At 34.9% G+C, this 22474-nt stretch overlaps 1 protein-coding gene across 3 annotated transcripts in view; it reads left to right on the top strand.

Moving 5' to 3' along the window:
- Positions 1–22474, top strand: part of BOLL (boule homolog, RNA binding protein) — a 67547-nt gene that overhangs the window by 22524 nt on the left and 22549 nt on the right. For all 3 annotated transcript variants that reach the window (XR_011502961.1, XM_044768512.2, XM_070508294.1), the window contains exons 8-10: positions 1308–1355; positions 2137–2265; positions 7700–7798. Coding sequence is in view for 2 of the 3 variants with exons in the window: in XM_044768512.2 (XP_044624447.1) it covers positions 1308–1355; positions 2137–2265; positions 7700–7798 (276 nt within the window). In the remaining variant the exon portion in view is untranslated. The remainder of the gene's footprint in view (positions 1–1307; positions 1356–2136; positions 2266–7699; positions 7799–22474) is intronic.

Below are 22474 nucleotides of genomic sequence, written 5' to 3'. Positions count from 1 at the left end.
AATTTGACCATCTTTTTTAAAATAACAGCTTTATTTAGATAGAGTTTACATACCATACACCTCACCTGTTTAAAATGTACGATGGAGTGGTTTTTACTAAATTCACAGAATTGTGCAAATAACACCAGTCAATTTTAGAATATTTTAATCACCCCCCCCAAAAAAAAACCTTACGTGGTAGCAATTGCTCCTCTTTCCCCTACCCCCAGCCCTAGGCAGCCAGTAATCCACTTTCTGTGTTTATAGATTTGCCTGTTCTGGACATTTCATATAAATGGAATCTACATTATATGGTCTTTTGTGACTGGCTTCTTTCACAGAGCATAATGTTTTCAAGGTTTATCCATATGGTGACATGTATCAGTACTTCATTCCTTTTTATGGCTGAATAATATTCATTTATATGGATATATACCACGTGTTGTTTGTCCATTCATCAGATGATGGACATTTGGGATGTTTCCACTTTTTAGTTGTTATAAGTAATTCTGCTCTTAACGTTCATGTACAAGTTTTTCTGTGGACATCTTTTCATTTCTCTTAGATCTTATATCTAGGGGTAGAATTGCTGAGTTATATGGTATCTCTGTGTTTAACCTTTTGAGGACATGTCATATCGATTTCCAAAATGCTGTACCATTTTACACTCCCATCAGTTTATGAGGGTTCTAATTTCTCCACATCCTTGCCAACACTCATCATCTACCTTTTTGATTATAGCCATCCTAGTGGATGTGAAGTGGTATCACATTGTAGTTTTGATTTCCATAACCTGAGGCTAATAATGTTGAATATCTTTTCATATGCTTATTTGCCTTTTTTATATATCTTCCTTGGAGAAATGCTATTCATATCCCTTACCCATTTTTAAATTGGGTTACTTGTCTTTTTATTATTAAGTTATAAGAGTTATTTATATATTCTACATACAAGTTCCTTATCAAATATATAATCTGTAAATATTTTCTCTCATCCTGTGGGTTTATTTTCACATCCTTCATGGTGTCCCTTGCAGCACAAAAGTTTATAATTTTGTTAAAGTCCACTTTATCTCTTTTTTCTTTCATTGCTTTGTTGCTTGTGCTTTTGGTGTCATAATTTTAAAAACTGCCTAATTCACAAAGATTTACACCTATGTTTTCTTCTAGTAGTCATATAGTTTTAGCTCTTAACATTTGGGTCTTTGATCTATTTTGAGTTATTTTTGTATATGATTTGAGGTCTAGGGGTCCAGCTTCAACTTTCTGCATATAGATAACCAGTTTTAACCCTTGTTTATAATCTGTGTTATTTTTTTTTCATTTTAGGCCCCTGCACAATGTCTACCAGGACAGTGGCAGTGGGGTGTTCCTCAGGTAAATATTAGCTTTTTCATTGTGTTTTTGTGAGGACTGCATAAATATTAAAGTCAGGAGAACTAGATTTGAGACCTTCGTCTTCTATTTATTAACTGTGATGCCTTTGGCAGTTTGTTGAATCACTGTATTTCTCAGCTTCCTTATTTGTAAAATGGAAGTGATGATACTATACCTTTGTAAGTTTCCTCACATGATTTTTGTGAATATCAAATGAGATTGTATAAGTGAAAGCATTTTATAAATGAGTGCTATATAAACATGAAAAATTATTTTTACAATTAGTATTATTGGAAAATTTAGCATTTTTCTAGCTTCAGATTTTGCTTCAGTTTGATTTATGCTCCTAAATAAGTATTTCATCTCCCAACTTTCAATAACAAATAGTGTACCACGAAAAAGATTGTTTAATGACATTTCCCACCTCCCTGGGAAGTCACAAAACTGAGGATAGATGCTTATGCAATATACTATAGCTTATATTATTATAACCTTTAACAGTGATCTTAATATAATTGTTATCTGAATTTACATATGAGGTTCTGAAGCACTAAGAACTTTTAGTACTTACTGGTGATAAAGTTCTTTAATGACATCTACACAACTGGAATTTATAACAATCCAGAGATCCTAGTTTGCTTCTAAGATACTTCTGTACCATCCCTGAAAAAGAAAGTTAGGAAAATATGAAACAAATATTTCTTTCATTTGTTGGGTAATCATTTGGTTTAATTGAAATAACTAATCACATTTGAAATAGAAATATGGTTTTGTGTTTTAGTCTCCTGCCTCTTCTGCTCCGTTCTTATACCTGCAACCTTCTGAGGTTATTTATCAACCAATGGAAATTGCACAAGATGGTGGATGTGTTCCTCCTCCACTGTCTCTGATGGAAGCTTCAGTTGCAGAGGTATGTATTAGTCTAAAAGTAATTTATCTATAAGTATCTCATCTTTTTTTTTTTAAGATTGGCACCTGAGCTACCATCTGTTGCCAATCATTTTTTCTTTTTTTTTCTTCTTCTCCCCAAAACCCCCTAGTACATAGTTGTATATTCCAGTTGTAGGTCCTTCTGGATCTGCTGTGTGTGACACCACCTCAGTATGGCTTGATGAGCAGTGCTGGGTCCGCACCCAGGAACCGAACCACCAAAACCCTGGGCCACTGAAGCGGAGCCGGCGAACTTAACCACTCGGCCATGGGGCCAGCCCCTATGATTACCTCATCTTAACATTTATTTCTTTTTCTTTTCTAAAAATATTTGTTCAAGACTCTCATTGAAGCTGCACATCTTAGGTTTTCTTTGATTTATTCATGGAGTTTCCTCTTTTTATATCTAAGAATGCTAGATCTTAGATTTCTTCACTAACTAGTTCTGAACCATTTCTAAAGTCAACTGTTCACTGTACTAGACTAATCCCTGACTCAGTCTTTTTGAAAGAGTAAGATACCAAGTGCTTCTACTTCCTCTGATTTGCCTGTCAATCTATATTGTTGCTAACATTCTGTCAATTGAAAGCATATAAAAGTTGTCAAAGAAGAAAAAAACCTAAAAGAATATTCTTCCTTCAAAAATGTAAATCAAATTTATTTTATAGCTACAAATTATATCTATCATCTTTCGTGTCTTTAAATTATATTCCTGAACCATTATTAATAACCTCACCATCTATGTGCCAGGAACTGTATGTAGTATATTTAAAGTCAGTGTTGTGAAAGATTAGGAAATTAGCACCCACCTCTCAATTTGAGTTTATTGTAATTTTTTTATATTGCTAAAGTTTATAACATTATAATTTTGTTCTGGAACAGTAATTTCCACGGTTGGATCTTTTTTTTTCCTGAGGAAGATTTCCCCTGACCTAACGCTTGTGCCAGTCTTCCTCTATTTTTTGTATGTGACTCACCACCACAGCATGGCTGACAAGTGCTGTAGGTCTGCACCCAGGATCCAAACCTGCAAATCTGGGCCGCCAATGCAGAGCACCCTGAACTTAACCACTGTGCCACAGGGCCAGCCCCCTACAGTTTGATCTTAATGTTTACTATTAGTACTTTTACTGAATTTCTCCCTTCCTCATCTCACCCTCCATTTATCACTTGATTGACTGAATCTGCAAGTACTCTTTGTTAAAGAAGGCTATGGATGCTACACTCCCTGAGTTCTTACTTGCCTGTTTGTTCAACATGTTTGTTGTCTATAAATCTGAAAGCAAGTAAGACTAGCTATAAAATAGCTGAATCATACTTGTATTCATTTGCTAAGGCTGTTGAAACAAAGTACCACAAACTTGGGTGACTTAAACAACAGAAGTTTATTGTCTCAGTTCTGGAGGCTAGAAGTCCAAGATCAAGGTTTGGCAGGATTGGTTCCATCTAAGAGCTGTGAAGAAAGGATCTGTTCCAGGCCTCTCCTCTTGGCCTGTAGATAGCCATCTTCTCCTGTGTTTTCACGTTCCCTTTCCTGTCTCTATGTCCAAATTTCCCATTTATATATGGATACTAGTCATAATGGATTAAGTTCCCCCCTAATGACTGTACTTTAACTTAATAACTTCTGTAAAGAACCTGTCTCCAAATAAGGTCACACCCTGACATACTGAAGTTAAGACTTCAACATATAAGTTTTGAGGGAACACGTTTCAACCCATAACAATACTTTTTTCTCTCAGCACTTCTAGTCTACTCTTTTCTGGTGTTGAGTGTAGCTGTGAAGAAGTTTGAAGCCAGCCTGATTTTCCCCTTGTACAAAATTTGCTTTTTCTTCCTACATGCCTGAAAAGTCTATCTTAGGTTGAAATCACTTTACCAGGATACATCCTGGAATTTATCAGTCTTTGTAATATTTTTCCTGGAACACAATTTGCCCTTGTGATTTTCAGACTAGTTTTTATTCCAGGGTTTCTTTTTTCTTGTTAGAGCTTTGCAAAAGAAAATTTTATTTCTGTTCTGTTTCTTCTTCAAGAATACCAATTACGCATATGTTAGATCTCTTTTTGTCTTTCATATCTGTCATCTCTCAGGTAATTTTTTTATCATGGTACTTTTTTATGTTTTATATGCTTTTTCAAGGCAAATATGACTGTATTTTTCATTGTGTTTAGTCTACTTTTTATTATGACTAACGAGGCTTTCATCTCTGTTTTACTTTTGTCTTCTTTTTTGTCCCAGGCTCTGCCTGCCACTTTGCTTTCATCATTGTCTATAAATGTTGTCTGTTGGCTTAAAATCTCTTTTAGAGATGATGTTGTTATAATTTCTTTAAGATTCAAAAGAATTATATTTCTCTGAACTTTTCCACTATTTTCTGGGATAATTTCTCATCATTTTCATAAACTTTTTGCTCTTCCTTGATGGTGTTGAGAGGATGAGAAGAGGCAGTATCTCTGCTTAGGTTACTTGCTTTTCCCTCCCATCTTTACTAATCTTTAAATGCGGCCAGCTTTTTGTCAAAATACAGGGTGGGAGGAGGAGGCTGTTATCTCAAGCATCCTAACACTGTGTCTGTTATGTCTCCTGCTTGAGATGCTGTTTTCTCAGTTTTTAGCATTCTAGAGATCATTTTGGCTCCTAGTAAAGTCCCTTTTATCACTGGTTTTCTGTATTGGGATGTAGTAATTGCTACTTTCTTTTCCACGTTCACCCTGCTTCGTCTCCAGCAGTGTTCCTCAGCCATAAGGCAAGGTAAGTAGACAACAGAAATGGTGGAAACATGATTTCTCCTTCAATTCTACTTCCCCTGCCATTAAGTAGTGTGAAATTAGATCTTTGTGGAGATATTCCCTGCTTCTGCCTTGGCTTGACACGCCTCTACACTTGAGACTCTAAAGAATCTTTGACTAGATCTTTTAGAACATTGACCTTTAGAGAACTCTGTATCCTTCCTGATGTCTGAGGAAGCTTCAGAATCCTCCCTTGTATTGGTTCAAATAGCACAGCATTTGGCAGACATTCTACATTGTGATTTAGGGATCATGGGGCATTTCCTTGTTTAACTGATGATGGCATTTAAAAAATCTCTTTTGCTCTTTGTTGTTTTCTTGTTTTCAAGAAGTGGGGCAATGAGGTAAGAATGCTTTTACGTTAGATTTTTAGCCAGGATATACTTTTTGCCTTGAACCACATTCTTAATTCCTGACATCAGATAACTATCATCAGATTATATTCACTATTTAGTGAGATCTAATAAGATTTTTCTGGAAATATTGCTTACATTAGCTTATAACTGGTACTGTTAATTTTCCATACCAAATGATACATGCATGCTTTTATTTTAATATTATTTCTGGTAGAAGATATAGTCTAATATATAAGTTAATGAATACAGTGGGGTGGTTTGTATTTTAAGTGTCTTTTCTCCAAATTTAAAAAATGCAGGACTTACTTTGTGAGTTTTATACTTAGGTTTCCTTAAAAAATAATGTAAGTTAGCATCATCTCTTACTTATTTCAATGGCTATTTCCCCCTCACTCTTAAAATATGGCTTTGCCTTCTCCCCTCAGAGTAAGTAGAAACTACTTTGTGGAAAACAACTCAGCCTTCAGCTCCCAACATACAAACTTACCTGAATCATAACTCATCCTCAGCTTCTTATATTTTTTTGGTGACTTTCAGTCCTGTCCAAGGTTATTTCTGCCTCTTTGCTGTGGATACTATCACTTCCCTCTTCCTTAGGGACTTTATTCCATCCATTGTCCTTCTTTTCTCTTATATTTCAAACCTTTTTCTTTCCACTGGTTCATAGCTTCACCACTTACTAGTGTGTTACTTTGGATAATTGCTTAATCTGTCACAGTCTTGGTTTCATAATTCCTACACTTGTAAAATGAGGACATTTTGCAGGATTGATGTAAAGATTAGAGTTGTTGTATACACAGTTCTTTGTGTAGTGCCTGGTACCTGGTAGAAGGCAATTATTATTATCCTGTGACACCCCCACCACCACCCATGCCCTCATTCTCTTCTACCTTTCAAAGCTGAGCTTTAAAAGGTACTCTATATTCAATATTTCTGCTGCCTCACTACCCATTCATTCCTCACCCAATGGAGTCACCTTCATTACGTTTGATAAGGGTCCTCAATGACTTCCTAATTGCCAACCACTTTTCTTCCTTTTTCATCTTACTTGACCTCTCACAGACATTGGACATACTCCTTGAAACTCTCTTACCATTGGTTTCCATAATATTGCTCTCTTCTGGCAATCCTTTTACCTCCTTTTATTTTCCTCCATAAGTTGATCTTTTCCTCCCCATGATTTCATATCTCATTCTTCATTCTTTCCCCCTACATGCTCACTCTAACGTAATCATCCATACTTATGTCTCTAGCCCCAACCCCAGTCCTGAGTATTAGACCTGCGCTGTCCACTACGACGACAGCCAACACGACATATGGCTGTGGAGCACTTGAAATGTGGCTAGTCTGAATTGAGATGTGTTGTTAGTGTAAAATACACACCAATTTTGAAGACATAATATGAAGAAAGTAAAATTTATCAGAAATTTTATATTGATTACACTTTGGTATAATATTTTGAATATATTGGTTTAAGTAAAATACATTACTAAAAATTAATTTCATTAGTTTCTTTTTACTTTTCTAACATGGCTACTGGAAAATTTTAAATAACATGTGGCTTACATTATATTTCTGTTGGACAGTGCTGCTCTACAGCCATCCAGCTTTCTATCAACAGTATGCCTCTACTAGAATTCCTACAAATACCTCAAATTTTATATGTCATAAACCTGACTTCTTTCCAGCCCCTCAAATAAAGTTACATAAAGATCAAACTTGCTTTTCCTGTATTGCATATCTCAGTGAATGCTACCACCATCTGATGGACAAGCCATAAACCTGCCTTTATGTGATCTGTTCCCTGCCTGTTGCTCGACTGCCTCATCCTGCAGCTGTCTTTTAGTGTGTAATCCTCCTTCCAGCCATGCCAAACAACCTGCACAGATCTCCCATGTGGAGTACGTTCTTAGTTGCCTCTATGCCTTTGTGTATACTATTCCCACCTTCTTTCCCTAATTCTTCAAATTCGGGTATCAGCTCCACTAGAAAACTTTCCATGACCACATCCCCAACTTTCTTAAGCTGAATTAAGTAGTTCTTTTCTTTTCTCCCATGCATCCCTACACGTGTCTCCTGGGACTGGTAATTTTGACTACTTGTCTTTACCTGACCAGTCCATAAGTTAATCAGAGATAGGGAATGTGTTTTTCATCTGTGTTTCTCCATGGTGTAGCAAAATGTCTACTTAGTACATTGTAATGCTGAGTAAATATTTTGAATTAATAAATGAATTGCAATACATTTTTTTTTCTCTTTGTATTAGCCTTATTCTGATCATGGAGTTCAAGCAACATATCACCAGGTTTATGCTCCCAGTGCCATTGCTATGCCTGCACCTGTGATGCAGCCTGAACCAATTAAAGTAAGAAGTTTGTTTTGATCTTTTTTCTGTTTTTCTTCAGTCATATTTCAAGTTTTCTAAATTTCTCTTCTGAAAAGGAACAACTTCTCATAGTTATATCATGTTTGTGATCAGAAGTACAGAATTAGTGAACTCTTTCATGTGAAGAAAATACAAAGTTAACTATAATTCTTACTAGTTTTGAATAAGGTATAAACCACAAATGTTTGTTTACTGTGATAAAATATATATAACTTAAAATTTGCCATTTAAGTGGTATTAATTACATCTACAATGCTGTGAAACTTCATCACTATTTCCAAACTTTTGCATCACTCCAAATAGAAACTCTGTACATTAAGCAATAACTTCCCATTCCCAAACTCCCTCCAGTCCTTGGTAACCTCTAATCTACTTTCTGTCTCTGTGAATTTGCCTAGATATTTCATATACTCAGATTTGGATTAACTATGTTAATGGCATGTAACATTTATGGAGAGATGAAAACAATTCATTATCTGTTCTTCCAGTTTTGGAATTGTGCTCATGCATCCTAAATCAGATCCAGGTCAAAGAGTGGTAATCTAGTTAGATCCTACCCCCAAACATGTATAGCCTCCTCCAATAACATCTGGCACCAGAATGGTGCATTTGTTGTAATTGAGTAACCTACACTGACACATGATTAACACCCAAAGTCCATAGTTTACATTAGGGTTCACTCTTGGTGTTACACCTTCTGTGGGTTTTGACAAATGTATGACATGTATCCATCATTATACTATCATACAGAATAGTTTCACTGACCTAAAAATCCTTTTTGCTCTGCCTATTCATTTCTCCCTCTTCACAACCCCTGGCAACCACTGTATCTTTTTACTGTCTCCATAGTTTTTTCTTTTCCAAAATGTCATATAGTTGGAATCACACAGAATGTAGCATTTTCACATTTGCTTCTTTTACTTAGTAATACACATTTAAGGTTCCTCCATGTCTTTTCGTGGCTTGATAACTCATTTTTTTTTTAGCACTAAATAATATTTCATTGTCGGGATATACTATGGTTTATTTATCCAATCACCTACTGAAGGGCATCTTGGTTGCTTCCAGGTTTTGGCAATTATGAAAAAGGTTGCTATAAACATCTGTGTGCAAGTTTTTGTATGGACATAAGCTTTTGACTCATTTGGGTAAATACCTGAAAGTGCAGTTGCTAGATTTTATGGTTAGTATGGTTAGTTTTGTAAGAAACCTGCCAAACTGTCTTCCAAGTGGTTGTACCATTTTCCATTCCTACCAGCAAAGAATGAGAGTTCTTGTTGCTCCACAGTCCTTCAGCATTTGGTGTCACCAGTGTTTAGAATTTTTGCCATTCTAATTGATGTATAGTGGCATCTCGTTTTAATTTACACTTCCCTAATGACATATGATGTTAAGTATATTTTCATATGTTTATTTGCCATCTGTATATCTTCTTTGTTGAGGGATCCGTTAAGGCCTTTGCCCCGTTTTATAATCAGGTTGTTCATTTTCTTATTGTTGAATTTTAAGACTTCTTTGTATATTTTGGATAAGTCCTTTATCAGATATGTTTTTTGCAAATATTTTCTCTCAGTTTGTGGCTTGTCTTCTCATTCTCTTGATACTGTCTCTCACAGAAGTTAATTTTAATAAATCCTGGCTTATCATTTATTTCTCTCATGGATTGTGACTTTGGTGTTGTATCTAAAAAGTCATCAAGCCCAAGGTCATCTAGATTTTCTCCTATGTTATCTTCTAGGAGTCTTATAGTTTTACGTTTTGAATTTAGATCTGTGGTCAATTTTTTTTTTTTTAAGATTTTATTTTTCCTTTTTCTCCCAAAGCCCCCTGGTACATAGTTGTGTATTCTTCGTTGTGGGTCCTTCTAGTTGTGGCATGTGGGATGCCGCCTCAGCATGGCCTGATGAATGGTGCCATGTCCACGCCCATTATCCAAACTGGCGAAACCCTGGGCCGCCGTAGCAGAGCGCACGAACTTAACCACTCGGCCATGGGACCGGCCCCGGTCTGTGGTCAATTTTGAGTTAATTTTTGAGAGGGGTGTAACATCTGTGTATATATTCACTTTCTGGCATGTGGATATCCAGTTGTTCTACCATTATTTGCTGAAAAGACTCTTTGTTCCATTGTATTCCATTTGCTCCTTTGTCAAAAATCGGTTGACTATATTTATGTGGGTCTATTTCTGGGCTTTCTGTTCTGTTCCATTGATCTATTTTGTCAATACCACACTGTCTTAATTATTGTTGCTTTATAATGTCTTGAAATTGGGTAGTGTCAGTCCTCCAACTTTGTTCTTCTCCTTTAATAGTATGATGGCTATTCTCAGTCTTTTACCTTTTCATATAAACTTTAGAATCAGCTTTTTGACAGCCACAAAATAACTTGCTGGAATTTTTATTGGGATTGATTGATCTGTCGATCAAGTTGGGAAGAACGGACATCTTGATATGGAGTCTTCCTATCCATGCACATAGAATATCTCTTCATTTATTTAGTTCTTTGATTTTGTAGTTTTCCTCATCTAGATCTTGTACATATTTTGTTAGATTTATACCTAAGTATTTCATTTTTTTATTCATTGCTGGTAAATAGAAAAGCATTCAAGGTGCTGGCCCTGTGGCCCAGTGGTTGGGTTCGTGCACTCCACTTTGGCAGCCCAGGTTTTTGCCGGTTTGGATCCTAGGCGCGGATGTGGCACCATTTGTTGAGCTGTGCTGAGGCAGTGTCCCGCATGCCACAACTGGAAGGACTTGCAGCTGGGATGTGCAGATGTGTGCTGGGGGGATTTGGAGAGAAAAAGCAGAGGAAAAAAAGAGGGAAGATTGGTGATGGTTGTTGGCTTAGGTGCCAATCTTTAAAAAAAAGAAAGAAAAGCATTTGACTTTTGCCTTGTATTCTGCAGCCTATAATTGCTTATTAATGCCAGGAGTTTTTTGGTCAGTTCTTTCAGATTTCTACATAGATGATTCATGTCATCTGCAAACAGAGAGAGTTTTATTTCTTCCTTCCCAGTCTGTATACTTTTATTTCCTTTCCTTTTCTTCTCTTATTGCATTAGCTAGGACTTCCAGTACAATGTTGAGAAGGAGGAGTGAGAGGGGACATCCTTGCCTTGTTCCTGATTAATAATTTTTATGACATTCCAAAATAGAGAAATGATACCTTTGAGTCCACTAAATGTTCACACAAGAAATTTTTTAATGTAATGTTACAATGTTTTTGATATTCTAGAAAAGATCCATTGATATTTTGATATTTTCCTCATTTGTTCTTTTTACTTTGTTCCAAAACAAGACAAACAAACAAATTTGTCAGGCCCTGCTACTTTCAATAAAAAGTACATGTCAGCACGAATTTTGCCATATGTAAACTAAGTAGCCATTGACAATTCTAATGTAACAGTTAAGATTAGAAGAAAATTATAGACTCAGGGCATGAACAGAGCTGACTGTAATCTTGAGGGTGAAGTCTTATTAATTGTACCTATAGCACTTCAAATATTATTTTTCAAATACTATGTTCAATAAATGATGAATTGAACTGCAGAGGATGAGTTGTTATTTAAGGCTTGTTATATGGTAGAGTCCATATGATATGTCTGTACAAGGGGCAGCTTATTTATGTGATTTATTAATTAACTAATAGCCTATAATTCATTTAGATTCTGCCAGATTTGACAGTACATAGTAATATGTGACAGAAATAGCAGTGACTAATTTAAAGTTTTATTTTAGCTATATTTTTAATCTCATCCTCCAATTAAATGTTTTTTGTCAGATTAGAAGGATAAACAAACTGATTTGATTTTGCCTCTCTTTCCTTATTTTTAAGAAACTTTCTTAAGGAGCATTCAAAAAAGGAAAAACAATTACCAAAAGTCAAGATAGGAAGTGAAAATAAGGAGTTGAGGTAACCTCCATGTGGTATAAGCATTATAGGAAAAAGACAAAATTGATAGTATGAAACAGACCATATATCCTATAAATATTTTTACAGTAAAAATCATTTGGCCAATTTTTAAAGTTGAGAGAGGAAGCTTTTAAATAAACCTTGGTTAAAATTTCCAGAGTGAAATAAAGGACTCTTCCTTAAAGGTTTACAAGATGAAACAGGAAGGCTTTTTCACTTGGCAATGAAGAGCTAATACTGTTTAGGTTGAGAACATTTCATTGCAGAAAAAATAAAGAAAGATAAGATGTTTTGCAATTTGCAAGTATTTTAAAATCTGTTACTAATGTGTTCATTCTGAAGTTTTAAAGATAAGCAACAAATACAACACGCTCAAACAATACTGTTTCATGAATTGTATAACTAAAGTCTCAAGTACTGATGAAAGAATGGCCAGGAGAATAAGAAATTTTCAATATATTTCAATATATTTTTGTGGAGAAAACTAATTCAAATTGATAGAATCCTATCTTAAGTCTGAGTAATGAAAAAGTAAGCAGAAAATTACTGCTTTGGTAATACAAAGATATAGAAGACATTTCTAAGTGGACTGCTGATGTACAGCATGGCGACTATAATTAATACTGTATTGTATATTTTTAAAATTGCTAAGAGAGAAGATCTTAAAAGTCCTTATAACAAGAAAAAAATTGTAATTATGTGAGGTTTGGGGTCTTAACTAGATTTATGGTGGTGATCATTTTGCAATATATACATACATTGAATTATGTTGTACACCTGAAACTAATATAATGTTATATGTCAATTATAGCTGAATTATAAAAAAAATTGTTGTAGAAAAAAAACGTTGTCAACTAACATGTAATTATGTCAAGGTAACATAAGTTTGAGGTAAAAGTTATCTGTAAACTTTATTTTTAAAACATGGATAAGATCAAGAGAAAGGAAAAAAAACTTACGCATGAATGTGAAGTCTGAGATAATTCTCTCAAAGATGCATGAAGCTAATGGGTTTATTATTTATTTTAAAAATTTGCTTCTTCAAGCTACATATGTAAGGAACAACTAATATCAATAATGTTCTTCTCTTTTTGGGGGTCACTTATTATATTGTTCTTCTCAGATGTTTTATGATTTTTGCCTGGAGACCATTTTTCCTGCAGGTATCATCAGCTTAAGATGGTTGGTAATATTTAGGGGGAAAAAAAATAGAGGAGTGAATAGTGGGCCAAACTAGGCCCTGGCTCATGCAGTGGTTTGAGAAGGAGTGGGGTTTTCATGCCAAGGACATAGAGCCCTTGGCACCATCATCTAGGCTATATCAACCCACTTATTGCCAATTCAGCAGGCAACTTTGCCTGCCAGGGAGTCAGTCTCAATACTTCTCCCTTGCACAATGCTCTTCTTTGACTATACATGATACTCCTTACACCCAGAGAATATGACCAGTACACTTTATTGAATTTATAGAGACTTACTTTGTGACTAAAATACTACCAGTTTTTGGAAATGATCTATGGATGGTAGAAAAGAAAAAGCTTTCTTTTTGCAAGGCAAAAAATTCAATATGTATTATTCATCTATAATATGTTTTAGGTCTTAATTATTGAAATCTGAGTATGATCATGATATTAAAGTCTCCCAGCACAATTGTGTTTCTCCTGGTATTTGTAGAAGTTTTTACTTTATTTCTGATGTTACATTATTAGGCTTTTCATTAAATTTAACCTTTTATCACAATAAATTGGCCTTCTCTGTCTTGTTTAATACGTTTTACTTTGAAATTTACTTTCGTATGTTAACATCATCCTAGGGTTTTTTTTCCCTATTATTATTCACATTTGCCTTATATATCTTGTCTGGAAACACTCAATCTGGTGTTCTTTGCTCTTTTGAAGTTAATTTTTATTTTTATTAAAGTAATATATACATAGTTTTAAAAGTCAAATAGTGGCTAAAGGATAAGGAAAAAAGGGCCCCCCATCCCACCTCTCTTCTTGAGAGGTGGCTACATTCACTTGTTTCTTCCAGTATTTACTTCCATATTTCTGTCGCTATTAACTTAACAATTGCAATTATTATCTAATGATTTATTATATGGTAGATGAGGATTTTAACTCTCTTATATCTCTGATTTCCTCACTCTTCCTCTGTGTCATAAGTTTTGCTTACATTTGTTATTTTCATAATTATGCTTAAGTAAATACTGTTCACTAATGAGCCAAGTGGTGTGCTATAATTACATTTTCTTTCTTGAACAACTTTTTGTTTTTCACTGTTTGCTTCCTTTTTCACCATTCATTTAATTTTCTTTAAACCTATGGCTAAGTCTCTCCATACCTTTGAACAGCTTTGTAAGATACTGAATATAATTTTCTACACAAGAATTATTTCCTGCAGAGAACCATCCTGAGTCTTACTTTAATCTGGACTCCTTGCTCTTTATTTTTTAATTTTTTTTGCAATAATGTTTTTTATTGAGTTCATAATAGTTTATATGTGAGATTTCAGTTGTACATTATTTCTTGACTGTCACCACATAAGTGCTCCCCTTCACCCCCTGTGCCTACCCCCCATACCCCTTCACCTGGTAACCACTGAACTGTTTTCTTTTGGACTGGTTGCTCTTTAAATCAGCCCAACAGCCATTATCCTGACTTCTTTTTCTTGGGGAATTCTCTTTGCCTCTGCCCTGTGTTGGATGCCTCTTTTTTTTTTTTGATCCCATGCCTTTTCTTAGTTTATTCTCTTGTTTGGCGAAATACATGCTCAGTAGCATCCTGAGAAAGGATGCATGTGAGGTAAATCTTTTGAGACTCTACTGTATGAAATATACTTGTCTATTATAGAATCCTAGATTGAAATTTTTGTAAAAAATTTTAAAGCTTTGCTCCATTGTTTTCTAGCTTCCAGTGTTGCTGATCCTTTGTATATATCTGTTTTCTCTCTTTAGGAGCATTTAGGATTTTTTTATTCCTGCCATTCTGAAATTTCACAATAATTTGCCTTAATATGAGTCTTTTGCAGTAATTGCGCCAAGTAGTTGGTAGGCCCTTTTAATCTAGGGACTCTTGTCCTTAACTCCCTAGGGAATTTTCTTGTGTTATTTTTTTGTTAATTTCCTTCAAACTATTTTGTCTATTTCCTTTTCTGGAATTAATATTTGACTTCTTGGATTAATCTTATAATTTTATCTTTTTTTTTTTTTTAAGATTTTATTTTTCCTTTTTCTCCCAAAGCCCCCTGGTACATAGTTGTGTGTTTTTAGTTGCGGGTCCTTCTGGTTGTGGCATGTGGGATGCCGCCTCAGCATGGCCTGATGAGCGGTGCCATGTCCACGCCCAGGATCCCAACCAGCGAAACCCTGGGCTGCCGAAGCAGAGCACGTGAACTTAACCACTCGGTCACGGGGCCGGCCCCTAATTTTATCTTTTTCTCTATTACTATTCACCTCTGTCTTTGTTGTTGTTGTTGTTATATTTTCTGAAAGTTTTTGCCTATAATATGTAACCCTTTCACATGTAATTTATTTCACCTATCACATTAGTGGAAAAACTAGTGAAATTTGAATAAGGTGTGTAGTTTAGTTAAAAGGATTGTATTAATGTTCATTTCCTGTACCAGTGTCTTCCAGTCAAAGATATACAGAAACTCTATTATTTCTAAACTTTTCTATCTGAAACTATTTCAAAATGCAAAGTTAAAAAAAATTAAAAGGACTAAGATGTTTGAGAGAGAATGAAGTGTTTGCCAAGATGTCTTTACATGGACCACTTCTCATTAATTTTTTCTTATTTCTGAGAGGGTATTAGTTATAGTATATACAGTATATTATAGTAGTATATTTTCGTCTGCTCCTTGCATCATATGTTTCATCTGAATTTCTTTTTTCTCTGTTTTGGTCTCTCATTCTGGAGGCTTTCTTCTAATGTGACTATATGTCCCTATTTAAGAGGGAGACACTAAAATCTTAATGGGAAGTTCTTTGTGTGTAGTTGGTTTTGTCACTGAGCTTCACTGTTAGGGTTTCAGAGGGCCAGCTAAGTTTTCCTCTGTGGCAGAGACCATGCATGGGTTAGAATCCTAGATCTGCTACTTAGGAGCTATGGTACCTTGGGCAAGTTATTTTTTATGCTTAAAGTGATCAAGGTTAACATTACCACTCCTCAGATATATTGGCATCTCATATCCCCTGATAAGATACACTGAAAAGGCACATCACTTCTCTGATATTCTGGTCCCAAATGCATAACTTCTATCTAATCAAAAGAAAATATCAGACAAACTAAAATTGACAGATAGTCTACAAAATAACTGACCAGTACTCTTTAAAAGTGTCAGGGTTGTGAAAGACGAGAAAGACTGTGTAAATTTCATTCATTGGGGGAGAATAAGGAAACATGACAAATTAATGTAATGCAGGATCTTGGATTAGATCATGGAATGGAAAAAGAACATTAGTGGAAAAACTGATGGAGTTTAAATGGGGTCTATAGTTTAGTTAATAGTGTTGTACCAATGCTCATTTTTTGTTTTTCCTAATTGTTCTATGATTATACAAGTTATTAAAATTAGGAGAAGTTGGATGAAGGGATACATGAACTCTGTACTATTTTTTCAGCTTTTCTGTAAGTCTAAAATTATTTTTAAATAAATGATTTAAAAAAGTTAAAAGGACCAGGATGTTTGAGGGGAGGGAAAGAGATATTTGCCAGGATATTTATTCATGGATTGCCTCTCATTAATTTTGTTTGAAGCATGGTGGATCCTTTTGACTTGTAAATTCAAACAAATCAAGGGCATTGTTGTTTTACTATTAAAACTTGTGCTCATTCTTTTCTTTCTTTCTTTCTTTCTTTTTGTTGAGGAAGATTGGCCCTGAGCTAACATCGGTTGCCAATTTTCCTCTTTTTGCTTGAGGAAGATTTTTGCTGACCTAACATCTGTGCCAGTCTTCCTGTTTTGTACATGGGATGCCACCATAGCATGGTGTGATGAGTGTTATGGAGGTCCATGCTGGGGATCCAAACCCACAAAGCCAAGGCTGCTGACATGGGGCACACGAACTTAACCACTATGCCACTGGGCCCACCCAGGGTGCTCATTCTTTTTGTTCAATTTGTTCTGTGTTCTTTTTGAGAATTACTTGTCTCTCTGTTCTCTCTATTCTCGCATTTTATCTTTCATCATTTCTTCTTTCATGTTATCTTCTTTTGCATTCTGGGAGGATTTTTAAAGACCCATATCAAGGGTTTGATTTTCTTTAGTGACTACTGGCCGTTATGGCAAAGATGAATTTAATTCTTTCCATCATATCAATAGTTTCATACCATGTTTTTTTACACTGGCCAGCAACTATTTCATCTTTCCTGATTTTCAGTTTGTAATTACTGGGAATTGGGATATATGTTTAAAAATTTATTTAATTTCCTCATATATATGTTCTTAATATATATACATATATATGCTGTTTATCCTTGCCCTCAATGTAGTGCCATATGCAAAAAATTTTTCACAGGACCCATACAGTGTCTGCTTTTCTATTTACTTATCCTTGAATGGAGAGCTATCCATGATGATTCTAAAGATTGGTTCATGGGTCCTGGATTCACCTTACTGTCCTCTGTCCCCTCTCTTAGATTTATAGCAAGGAGGAGGCTTGATACTCAGAACATGTGCAATTTGAGGTGCCTAACTAGGTGAGCTTTTTTTGCTCCTGCTGCTTACTTCTCTGACTGTTGAGTAAAATAATTAATACTTTAGAATCTGAGGCTATCTACAGTTTGACTACATACAACGTGTGAAAACTTATACCCGCCTGCATGCCTGGAACTGCAAAGCACAGGCTTTCCTGTCCTTGCCCTTAGAAAACAGGGCTTTCCATTTGTCCTCCTTAACTCTGAGGTCTTGCTGAATATAAAGGAATTTTAGTCTCTAAATTGCTTTATAAGAAGTGTTAATGATACTGAAATGAGGAAATGGTTAGGAAGAAGATAGTAGTGGAATTTTTTTATAAAGTAGAGATAATCACTAATTTTTAGGTGAGTGCATGTTATGGGTCTCTGAGCTAGAAATAGACAGTGGTGGTAGGTCATATCCCTTTCCAATTTACTTTTAAACCATACGGTCTTTCCAAACAGTAAGGTGTACCAGGCAAATAGCTGAGTTTTTCTTTCAAGTCCAATCAGTGCTTTAATTAGAGGAAATTCCTCATAGACTGGCAAGTAGTTAAATATCCTTAATGTCAAATGTTTTCATGAATAGATAGTGTATATTGGAATTAAATAAAATGAACATTTAACTTGAAAATGAACTTCAAATTATAATTTTCCCAATTTCCAGTATCTCAATTAATTCTCATAAGGACACATTTATTAGACACATATTAATGCAAAAATGGAAAAACAATCTAAGAAAACAAAACACTTTATAATTCTCCATTTATACCCTTTTTACCTGGGGATTTGGTATTGACCTTAAAAGCATAATACTTCAAGTGCCCAAGTACACAAAGATTTTCCTTTTATTCCTTCCTGTAGTCTAATTCAGTGGGATAATTTTGACATTATGTGATTTTGCTTTATTGACTTTAAAACTTAATTCTGTATAAGATGTGATTCTGCTGAATTAGGGAATGATAGCCCTAAGTAATACTATATTAACCTAGTAGTTTCTATATTGGTCTGCTTTACAATATATGCATTTGATTTGAGAGTATAGTAGCCTGTGGCTTACAGCTGATGAGCAGTTTCTGGCAATTTTTTATAGCAGTTAGACATGCTCTGAGCTCTGAGTAAGGCTTCTATTTCGTTGATTAGATTTCTTGCCTCAAGACAGTTTTGACATCTGAATTTGCTACTTTGCAATAAATCCAATTAACATCCTTAAAATTATAATCATTAGAGTTTTAAAAATGACTTACACTTCTAAAAACAACAGGCTCAAATTCTTCCAAGGAATATTTCCATATTTTTCTTTTTTCAATTTATTTTTTATTGAGGTATCATTGGTTTATAACATATAAATTTCAAGTGTACATCATTATCGTCAATTTCTTTGTAGACTATGGCTTGTTCACCACCCAAAGACTTCTGTTCCACCTATTGTAAGAAATATTTCATTTCTGTTTTCTATTTCTATAATATTTTATCTATTTTTAAAATATTAAATCTACGTTATTCTTCTCCATCTTTCTATTTTAAGTCACCAAGGCTTTTGGTGCACCAGGGGAAATTTGCTAGGAAGAATAAAGATTAATGTCTCAAATGTCTATTAGTCTACTTTAATATGTTTTAGGAAAATATTGTTTCCTAATGATATATCAACATTTGTGTATTAAGATTTCTGTGTTATGATACAAATGCACTATAAACAAAAGTAGATAATTTTACACACAGTAAAACTTGTATAGTAAAGCATTTCTACAGGGTTGTGTAGTTTTAGAAAACTATAGAAGTAGTTTTAGAGTTTCTGTCCCTGAGTGGGGCACCATTTTCTATTGAGGGCTGCCAAATCACTTAAAGAAAAATATTGACTATAAAATACATAGAACACTCAACCTTAAAAAAATAAAAAGAAGAAATATAAAACTGTGTACAACAGCCCTGTGGTCTAGTTTTGACTTTGAAAGTTTATTAAATTAAATATTCTTTTTTTTGACCATCTCTAACAAAAGGGGAGTTGTGGGGGAGTTTTTCCTGTCCCTCCATACTCAAGCTTCTTATGATACCACGTCTAAATTAAAAATAAAACATGCCAAATTTCATTGATTCTGAGATGTACATCTTTTCATATTTCAAAACCTCTTGAGTCAGGATATGTTTACAACTGATTGCAATGTTTTTTAGTTTTGGAAGTGATACATAAAATAGTGGTGTGTCTTACAGTCCATCGTGTCTCAGATTTGATGAAATCCAATATTACAGTTGTATGAGACGTGGGCTTTGGAATAAGCTAGTTAACCGTAGTTCATAGCTTTCTAACTCTTCCCTAATCCTTAAATCTGAACTTTAGCAGGACCAAAATATTCCCTAGGATGTATCTCATGTAATAACCAGAATTATGATAACCCTTAACAAGACAGATTAAATTCCAAATCAAAACAAGTCAGTGGTTTTGTTCCCCTTTGGTCTGTAACATAGTAGAGCAAAGATCTGTCAGGATCAAAGGGCTAAAGTTCCTCTTAGCAGCACTTCTCTAAACATGCAAGGTGCAGGTTTCTGATTCCAGTTTTATGCTTATATGTGGTGACCCACATACAAAGAGAGAGATCTGTTCATGCCTCTGTTATGATTTATATTTAACGTATGTGTAATTTTTGTATGACTAAAGAGTGTAAGATAGCGGTTTCTCTGTACAATTTCTGCCATTTTCTACTCACAGATCTAAGACAATGTAGAAAAGTATATGCTCTTAAACTAGAAAAATTACACTTTAAATTAAAAATGTTTGGGCTGGTCCACTGGCATGGTGGTTAAGTTCAGCATGCTCCACTTTGGTGGCCCAGGTTCGCAGGTTCAGATCCCAGGTGTAGACCTACACTGCTCATCAAGCCATGGTGTGGCAGTGACCCACATACAAAATAGAGGAAGATTGGCACAGATGTTAGCTCAGGGTTAATCTTCCTCAAGCAAAATAAATAATCTTTCTGACAGTAAAACAGAATAAGTATAGATTTAACTTAAACATTATGGTACCTAGTGCATAAATACTCATTTATCTTCTTATGTAACTTAACATATACCTAATTAATCCTGTTCTTTGTAGTCTCAAAAGAATTAGTATCAATAGCTTCTTAGTTTCTCTTAACATTTCTATTAAACTTGTAATTTCTGATTTTGACTTTCATTTAATCAAGGTGAATCCAATAGATTTAAGGCTGCTGATAATTTATTTCCACAAGAGAGAGTATATACACTATTTGAATTTAAGGCATCTTATTAAGGTTTTCTTTCCTAGATTTTCAGAAGTGTTCAGCCTGAAAATTTCTTTCTAGCCTGAATAAGTAAAAAAAGAGCCTATTAGTAAATATTTTAAGCTTTGCAGGCCACACAGTCTCTATCTCAACTATTCAACACTACTGTTGTGGCATGAAAATAACAATAGATAAAATATAAACCATGAGTGTGACTGTGTTCCATTAAGAGCTTTATTTACAAAAATAAGTGATGGGCCAGATTTGTCCTGCAGGCCACAGTTTCATGACCCTTGAATTAACCTATTGTCAGGTTCATGTATACTCTTAAAGTGTAATATGAAATATAATACAAACGCTTCAGTTATATTTTCATTTTTAATTATTTCTTTCCTTTCTTTCTGGGGTTTTTTTTTTTTTTTGGTGAGGAAGGTTGGCCTTGAGCTAACACCTGTTGCCAGTCTTCCTCCTTTTGCCTGAGAAAGAGTGGCCCTGAGCCAACATCTGTGCCAGTCCTCCTCCACTTCGCATGTGGGATGTCTACACAGCACAGCCCAATGAGCTGTGTGTAGGTCTGCGCCTGGGATCAAAATCCACAAACCCCTGTGTCACCAAGGCAGAGCACATGAACCCAACCAGTATGCCACCAGGCTGGCCCCGATTCTTTCTTTTTTTTTTTTCATTGATATATAATTGACATATAATATCCTGTTGGTTTCAGGTGTATATCATAGTGATTGGATATTTTTATACATTATGAAATGATCACCACAGTAAGTCTAGTTACCATCTGTCACCATACAAAGTTAGTACCATATTATTGACTATATTCCCTTTTTAATCTTTTTTTTTTTTTTTTAAGATTTTAGTTTTCCTTCTTCTCCCCAAAGCCCCCTGGTACATAACTGTATATTTTAGTTGTGGGTCCTTCTAGCTGTGACATGTGAGATGCCACCTCAGCATGGCTTGACAAGCAGTGCTAGGTCCACGCCCAGGAACTGAACTGGTGAAACCCTGGGCCGCCAACACAGAGCATACGAACCCAACCACTCGGCCACAGGGACAGCCCCATTTTAATCTGTTTTTAACCTAACATGGATTATTTGACTCAGCCTCTGGACTGCTTTAATATTTACATTTGCCATGAGTTCTTACCAGCTAAGATACTTAATTAATGTAGGGGGAAGTGTGGATGAAGATAATTTGAGATATTTATTCATTACTGTGTAAGGATAGGTATGAGGTGATACAGTATTCTGAGTAAATTTTATATTCCTTTTATGGGGGATATCTGTCTTATTGTGTGGCACATTTTATCTGCTTATCCAGTTATGTGTTTTCATTCTTAGTTTGAGCACTTGCTTTCCTTACATTCTGATTCTGTCATTCCCTCTAATTGAACACTGTTTCTCCTTTTCCCCAGTCTTTTTTCTTTTCTCTCAGCACTCAGACTACTTGGATGACCATCTTCATAATAAAAGATTCAACTCATCAAATCTTAATTCCTTACAGAATTGTTTCCTAAATTTCCCCCATTTTGAGGATACATAATAACAAGCAGTAGGATTTTGTATTCCACACTTCACTAATAATATTTTAAATTTATCTATTTTGGAAAGACATGAGGGAGGAGTATAGGGGTATCTTTTTCATTCCATATGAAATTATTGTTCCTTTAGTATTGAGATCTATTGAAACTACATATCTAAGATTTATTTTCAAGATTTGACAACTTCTTATTAGCCAAATCCCAAGGGTCTTGTCCTAGGTCTTGTCCCCTTAGATTCTCTTTAATTCAGTACTGTCAACTAGCCTGTGCTTAAACTTTA

The sequence above is a fragment of the Equus asinus genome, chromosome 4, assembly GCF_041296235.1.
Source record: "Equus asinus isolate D_3611 breed Donkey chromosome 4, EquAss-T2T_v2, whole genome shotgun sequence".
NCBI classification, from domain to species: domain Eukaryota; kingdom Metazoa; phylum Chordata; class Mammalia; order Perissodactyla; family Equidae; genus Equus; species Equus asinus.
The sequence above is the reverse complement of the archived record's forward strand: the minus strand, read 5'-3'. Positions and strand labels throughout refer to the sequence as shown.